This window comes from Lycium barbarum, chromosome 7 (genome assembly GCF_019175385.1).
Source record: "Lycium barbarum isolate Lr01 chromosome 7, ASM1917538v2, whole genome shotgun sequence".
NCBI classification, from domain to species: domain Eukaryota; kingdom Viridiplantae; phylum Streptophyta; class Magnoliopsida; order Solanales; family Solanaceae; genus Lycium; species Lycium barbarum.
Genome location: NC_083343.1, coordinates 133,542,834 through 133,550,847, shown reverse-complemented (window position 1 = coordinate 133,550,847; position 8,014 = coordinate 133,542,834). Strand labels below are relative to the sequence as shown.

At 32.6% G+C, this 8,014-nt stretch overlaps 1 protein-coding gene across 1 annotated transcript; it reads right to left on the bottom strand.

Moving 5' to 3' along the window:
• Positions 1-864: 864 nt before the first annotated feature.
• On the bottom strand, positions 865-7,490 carry LOC132604590 (receptor-like protein Cf-9 homolog). Its single transcript, XM_060318155.1, has 3 exons — positions 4,045-7,490; positions 1,444-1,505; positions 865-1,083 (listed from the first exon to the last, which is right to left on the bottom strand). The coding sequence occupies exons 1-2, from the start codon at positions 7,468-7,470 to the stop codon at positions 1,476-1,478; spliced, it is 3,456 nt and encodes a 1,151-aa protein (XP_060174138.1). The 5' UTR covers positions 7,471-7,490; the 3' UTR covers positions 865-1,083; positions 1,444-1,475.
• Positions 7,491-8,014: the final 524 nt, after the last annotated feature.

Here is an 8,014-nt window from a genome sequence, read left to right as displayed (position 1 = left end):
AGGACACTTTCTTAGGACAGTGTTATTTTCTTAGGACACTTTTATTTTTCTTAGGACACACTTTCATTTTCTTAGGACAATTTTATTTTTCAAATAAAATCTGGATTATTAAAAAAAATTGAAAAAGTGTTTTTCTTGTCAAAATGTGAAAAAAAAAAACTAAATTTTATAAAAATTTGGATTTTTTTTTTAAATGTGGAAAACTTGTTTTTTAAACTAAATTTGAAAAACTAGATTTCTAAAAAAATGGATTTTCATACTTTTTAAAAACAATTCAATTTCCCATATTTTAAGAAAATACAGATTTTTTTTAAAAAAAAATAAGTTTTCCACATTTTTATGTTTCTCACTCTCCAAAGAGAGTGAAACACACTCTTCTTGCCACATCAGCGCTCTCTCTTGCCACAGTAGCGTTTAGGGGGTAATTATTCCGTTTTAAAAAGCTTTGGGGGTAATAGAACTCAGGAAAAGGTAAGATGTGTCGTAGTAACTTCGTATATAGTTGAGAGGGTAATGATGTTTTATCGCTTCTGAATATAAAAAAGTTACATTCTTTTTAGACAGACTAAAAAGGAAAGGGTGTCACATTAATTGGGACAAAGAGAGTATTACAGTGCGATTATCCAAATCGTGCTTTACTAGTAATCCTTGTCAACAGAATTGCTATTCTCAACTCCTGAACCAACTCTTTTTATGTTTAGAGATCGGAGTTCAGCTCGTGCCTTCATAGCAGTCAATTCTAAGTTTGTATTTGTAATTATACGATAAGTAGGGATCGAATGAAACAAACAAGAAATGTATACACTTCATTCAATACTCCAAGTGCTGAACAATAGAACGAACATAATATATAGAAAACCAAAATAACTGAAAAATGCACAACCCTCATTGAATACATTAAACATTGAAACGTTACATAACATGGTATCATGAAAATTCATAATATTACATTTTCCCAAGTTAATCTAAAAGTAATACTAAAAAGGCTTACTTATTTCACTAAAACGAAATAAAAAAGACAGAAGCTGCAGCATATGATATTGCATCTCCGATGAGCATTCCGCCAAGTGCTCCTCCAAGCACCTGCATGTTTGAATTTGTTTATTTACAATCTGACTTTTATTTCACTTATTAAACCAGCCGCTAACCAGAATGCAGGATCACTTATTGAACTTAGACCCCTGAAATCACAACTTCCAACTGACTGCTGTGTATATTTGAATTTTTTATGTACATGATATAGTTAGTCTTTTTTGCTAGCTTAAAACATTAACTAAAGACTAATCCATCTTAAAATTAACTAAGGCTAATCCATTTCAATTTCTTCTACTAATTGAATAGATTGGTTTTGAAATAATTACTGGAAAGAAAATATGCTTCGGGCAATATTCTATTAGTTGTTGATAAACAGAAAATTATATGAAAACTGAGATAGAACTTAACCTGAAATTTTAACTCTTTCAGAAGCAATAATTTCATCTTCTGTAGTGCCTTTGACGGCTTCGCTGCTTGGCAAAAAGATGAATAAAGGTTAGTACAATCATCATATTATACTAAAAGTGGAAGCTTCTAGCTTCAAAATTGGATTACAACTTTGCCCCTGCAGTAAATCAAAATGTAATAAAATATTTAAATTCATTAATAAATTAAATATTTTTTTTGTTATACTAAAAGTGAATCTGTGAATTATAAATGAAGTAATAGAACTTTAATGCTTTAGACAATCAAATTTCGTTGAATCCAAATAATACCCTTTAATACACAAATAAGTTATTCATTTATACCCAATGCATGAATGGAAGAACCTAGCTTATATTAATCAATGTTCTCCTCATTGGACTGAAAACGGAAGAATCTAAAGAGTTGTAATGACTCTACATAGACTACATTCGACTATTACCCTTCTATTCTACTAAAGGCCAACAAACCTATTTATTTTTGTTAAAATCGTTTTTTCAATTAATTTTTTTCTTTTTGTTAAAATATTTTTTTTGTAAGTTCTTCATTTCTTTAAAAATTTTTTGGGCTAGAATTTATTGTTACTTTGAATGTAATACCATTTACCCTATTTGTATTTTTTTGGTAATATCTTGATGTGTTATTTTGTGCATGATAATAGTTGTTTCCAAATGCTATTTGTTCTTTTCGAGTTTTTAGAATTTACCCTATTTTTATATTTGGGTGATTAATTTATATGTTATTTTATGCTAATAATATGATTTTCAATTGATGTAGTTGTACTCATTTTATTTTATTTTGATTTGTTTTAAATTGATTTCTAATGGATATGAGTTATTTGATTTCTAATGCATATGAGTTTTCTGAAGTCAAATATGATAGAGAAACAGACATAAATTGTGTGGATTACCTTGTGAATTCGTGGGTGCACGTTGGATGACGGCTTTATGCTCATACAGTTGCCCCTTATGATTGTTGAAGCCTAATATTGCTACTTTGTTGTGTAAGCATTCTCTTTTCTTCTTCATTTTATTTTTCATGCAAGGTGTCTTTTAAAAATATATTCATGATATATCAAATACTTTATTTTCCTGTTAGTTATATGATGTCAAATTGTTTAAAAGACACATATTCAGTGAATTTGCATGGATAATACTGTTGTCTGATTTGAGTCACCTCTATCGCCATCCATTCTAAAATTCTAATGAAATTATAGTAAAGTGATATACTACCATTTCAAAGACTTAAGGTTGATTAGTATACACACCTTTCAGCTTAAATTACCCAAAATTACCCAACAGACACAATTGTTCACGTGAAAAAAAAAATTGAAGAGGAAAAATGGGGATGAGTGAGGGAAATATGCATTACAAATTAATCTTTTGGCTCTTCTTTTCATGTTTTCCTGAAATTTGATTAACTAAATTTTCTGTAACCAAGATTAATATCATGTTGGTCTTTCAGCTAATTATATCGACTTTTGAATGAATACTTGCATATACGGGTATTAGTCATTCAATTTCTTTGAAGGACACAATCTCTTTTGTAAATATGACTTTTATTGGTGATAACAAATTACAGATATAGCCAGAGTCTCCAAGCAGATCTATATAGAAAAATTAGGGTTGATATACTCCTATCACCTATTTGCACCTTATAACATAAGAATATAACTTAATTACAAAACATACAAATGTGTTTGATCATTTTAGTTCAGAGTCATGTCGCTTGTGCATTTTGTTTTGTTTTATTTATGTCATTTCAAAAAGTTCTTAGTATTTGACACGAGATAGGGATACACGTGCAACGCAATTGTCCAGAAACTAGTATAATTATATTTGTACGATTCAATTAATATTTTTCTGTCAAAGCTACAAATGAAAGTACTCATAGTTTTAAACACACAAAGGGTACATGTAAATGTATGTAATCATGACTTATATACATTAATTAAATATTTCAATAATTATTATCTTTGTCACAAATAAGTACTATTTTTGTGTAGGTATATACCATGAAATTGATAATGATCTATTAGCCATCTTAAGCAATGCATCCACTGAATGAATTTCTTTACAACTTTTACTAAATACTACTTTCGTTCGATAACTTCTTGATGCGTACGTGTGTAAGAAGGGGAGGCTAAAATTTCTTTAAAGGGTGAAAAAACTTTGAAACATGAAACATTTGCAACCATAACAAACATGATACAACTTCCTATTTATATTATATGTTTTGGCATACGAAAAGAAGTATTGTCAAGTTGAATTTTTTATATCTTATCAGAATTTCATAATTGAAGTCGTTAGGACATTACGTTTCGATATGTATTTTCAGTATAATTATGCTTTGCAATGACAATAAATATCGATCAAACAGGCTCACCATTCATCTGTTCCAGCTTGCATTTTTTACCTTCAATTTCAGTGCAACTCATTGCACACTTATTATAATTCTTTAAACAAGTTTTTTTACTAATTGGCATGGGAGACATGTGCAACGCACGTGTCCGAAAACTAGTACTTACAATAAACTAGAAGATCAATGTAGATATTAACTTGAATACTTGAAGTTCTGAAATCAAACCTTTCTCGATTGGTAACTTGTCCAGAAGCGATTATTTCTTCCTTTGACTTCACTGTTTCTTTCTCGTCGCATTATAATTTTGTGTTCCAGCTCTTCAATGATTCTTGCCAGCCATTTCGAACTTCTAGTTGAGATGATGAAATATATTATGGGTAATCCAATACATAGTCCACATCCATAGCCCATAAGAGCAGCTTTGCAGAAGTCCTTGAAAAATTCATAATTGCTTTCTTGATCGTCTGGTGCAAATACTGTATAATTCGTCTCTGATACACGATGACTGCCACAACCTTCCGAAATTGGGAATCCGCTTAATCCATCATTACCTTCATATGAGTTCTTCTGGAATGTAGCAAATTGAGATCCTTGAGGAATGCACCCTTGAAGATAATTGTGGGAGAGATTTAAGAATTCAAGAGAAGTAAGAGAAGAAAGTTGTTGTGGTATCTCTCCCGAAAGATGATTAAATGAAAGGTCCAATGATTCGACTACAGATAAATTTCCAAGTGATGGTGGTATATGACCTTGAAATTCATTATGAGAAAAATTCAACACCCGAAGTGCAATAAGATCTCCCATAATATTTGGAATATGTCCTCCAAATTTGTTACTTGAAATATCAATGGCAGTGTAAATAGTCAAAATTCTGACAAGTTCAATCTCCAGACCTTTGGTTGCAATAGTTGTAGAATCGTGGTAATATTCATCTCCAAGATATTTTGGTGACTTCATTGTTTGATCAATTGTTCTCATGCCTTTCAAATGTTGAAACAAACTCATAGGTAAGTTTCCCGAAAAGTCATTGCAAGAGAGATCGATGATTCGAAGCTCAACAAACATGCTTTCATTTCTTGATGTTATAATGGGTCCATGTAATTTATTCGATCTCAAGCTTAAAACTTGCAGCTTTGGGAGAGTTCCCACCCACATCGGGAATGTGTCGATGAGGTGATTGTCTCCTAAATCAAGAACTTGCAACTCTTTGCAATTGGCCAAAGATATGGAGATTTTCCCCTCTATTTCATTGTCATGCAAGTTGAAGCTTCTGAGCACACTTCCAACGCTAAAAGTTGTTGGAAGAGTCCCTGAAAGATTGTTGTGGTGCATATCCAAAACCTCAAGATAACCACTCATGTTGCTAAAACATTGCGGAATTGCTCCCTTAAGATTGTTTCTACCCAAATTTAGAATTTGTAGTGATGTGAAATTGCAGATAGATGAAGGGATGGAGCTGGAAAGCTGATTTCTATGAAGATTCAAAAAGGATAGGTTGTTCAAATTCCCTAATGAAGCAGGAATAGAACCGTTAAGAGAGTTATTACTAAAATCTAGCTTAGTAAGAGACCTTAGATAACCTGTTTCTTTAGGAATAGAGCCAGAAAGTTGATTTCCATAAAGATACAAAAGGGACAAGTTGGTCAAATTCCCCAATGAAGCAGGAATAGAACCGTTAAGAGAGTTATTACTAAAAGCTAGCTCAGTAAGAGACCTTAGGTAACCTATTTCTTTAGGAATGAAGCCAGAAAGTTGATTTCTATAAAGATACAAAAGGGACAAGTTGGTCAAATTCCCCAATGAAGCAGGAATAGAACCGTTAAGAGAGTTAGTATGCAAAGATAGCTTAGTAAGAGACCTTAGGTAACCTATTTCTTCAGGAATGGAGCCAGAAAGTTGATTTCCATAAAGATACAAAAGGGACAAGTTGGTCAAATTCCCCAATGAAGCAGGAATAGAACAGTTAAGAGAGTTATTACTAAAAGCTAGCTTTGTAAGAGACCTTAGGTAACCTATTTCTTCAGGAATGGAGCCAGAAAGCTGATTTCCATAAAGATACAAAACGGACAAGTTATTCAAATTCCCCAAGGAAGCAGGAATAGAACCGTTAAGAGAGTTATCACTAAAATCTAGCTCAGTAAGAGACCTTAGGTAACCTATTTCTTTAGGAATGAAGCCAGAAAGTTGATTTCCATAAAGATACAAAATGGACAAGTTGGTCAAATTCCCCAATGAAGCAGGAATAGAACCGTTAAGAGAGTTATCACTAAAATCTAGCTCAGTAAGAGACCTTAGGTAACCTATTTCTTTAGGAATGAAGCCAGAAAGTTGATTTCCATAAAGATACAAAATGGACAAGTTGGTCAAATTCCCCAATAAAGCAGGAATAGAACCGTTAAGAGAGTTAGTATGCAAAGATAGCTTAGTAAGAGACCTTAGGTAACCTATTTCTTCAGGAATGGAGCCAGAAAGTTGATTTCCAAAAAGATACAAAAGGGACAAGTTGTTCAAATCCCCCAAGGAAGCAGGAATAGAACCGTTAAGAGAGTTATTACAAAAAGATAGCTCAGTAAGAAACCTTAGATAACCTATTTCTTTAGGAATGGAGCCAGAAAGGTGATTTCCAAAAAGATGCAAAACGGACAAGTTGTTCAAATTCCCCAAGGAAGCAGGAATAGAACCGTTAAGAGAGTTATCACTAAAATCTAGCTCAGTAAGAGACCTTAGGTAACCTATTTCTTTAGGAATGAAGCCAGAAAGTTGATTTCCATAAAGATACAAAAGGGACAAGTTGGTCAAATTCCCCAATGAAGCAGGAATAGAACAGTTAAGAGAGTTATTACTAAAAGCTAGCTTTGTAAGAGACCTTAGGTAACCTATTTCTTCAGGAATGGAGCCAGAAAGCTGATTTCCATAAAGATACAAAACGGACAAGTTATTCAAATTCCCCAAGGAAGCAGGAATAGAACCGTTAAGAGAGTTATCACTAAAATCTAGCTCAGTAAGAAACCTTAGGTAACCTATTTCTTTAGGAATGAAGTCAGAAAGTTGATTTCCATAAAGATACAAAACGGACAAGTTGGTCAAATTCCCCAATGAAGCAGGAATAGAACCGTTAAGAGAGTTAGTACCCAAAGATAGCTTTGTAAGAGACCTTAGGCTACCTATTTCTCCTGGAATTGTACCACATAAATGGTTGTCAAATAGGTAGAGGGTCTGAAGCTTGGCTAGTGAGCCAATTTGTAGTGGTATTGTGCCTGAAATTTGATTGATTGACAAGTGAAGATATATAAGATTAGCGAGTTTACCAATTTCAGGTGGAATGGTGCCAGAGAAATTGTTCATGCTAAGATCAAGATACTCAAGAAATGGGAGAGATGAAAATGGAAAATCATAGAGTGTACCAAAGACACTAGCATTTGTAATATTCAACCAATTTATCCTACCATGAAAGCATATAACTCCATACCACTCCTTGCATGCATTAGAACTTGGTTTCCATGAAGCCAATAAGAAATTATTCTGGTTATGCAAAGTTGCTTTCCATTTCAGGAGGGCAGTTGCTTCCTCAGTAGAAGCAAAAGTAACTGTAAAGAGATATAAGAGGGAAAAAAGCTGAAACAAAGAAAAAACTTTAGGAACCATCATCATATATCGCTAAACAATGTTGAGTTGATTATTTTGATTTTTGATGGATGAACTTGGTGCAGGGTACACTATTTATATTGCAGTAAACCAGTACAAAATTTGCTTGTAAAATACGGCGTAGAATCAGAACGGCTTCCAATTAAATCAAGTAGCAAAATATCAGGACAAGGTAGCATTTAATTCAGACAAGGACCTATCCAAGTGGCTAACTGTTGTTGTATATGCATATATTGTAGCTTTGAAATTTCAAATGAAAGCTGCAACACATAAATCCCTCTCTTTGAATTTTATTCATGATGTTACTACGCATTAACTGAACGTATTCTTTACTCTAATTGTTTTCAAGTGTAGTTAGTATTCCATTCTAGTCTTCTTCCACTGTTTTAAACTATAAAAAATACCTATCTTTGTGATTCTCCCCAAAGGAAAAAAAGGGTAAATTTTTAGTTAAAAAAAATGGTATAATACTTTAGTTTCTCACTTCGGATAATTCAAGTTACAGAGTTGTTGTAATTGCTCCAGTAATTAAGAAAGTTACTTTTAATCA

Bases quoted from the DNA above. Each gene is read 5' to 3' on its own strand.
- LOC132604590 (XM_060318155.1), bottom strand. From the start codon at position 7,470: ATGATGATGGTTCCTAAAGTTTTTTCTTTGTTTCAGCTTTTTTCCCTC. The intron at 1,506-4,044 runs GTTTGATTTCAG...TTTGCCAAGCAG, and splicing joins CAAGTTACCAATCGAGAAAG to CGAAGCCGTCAAAGGCACTA.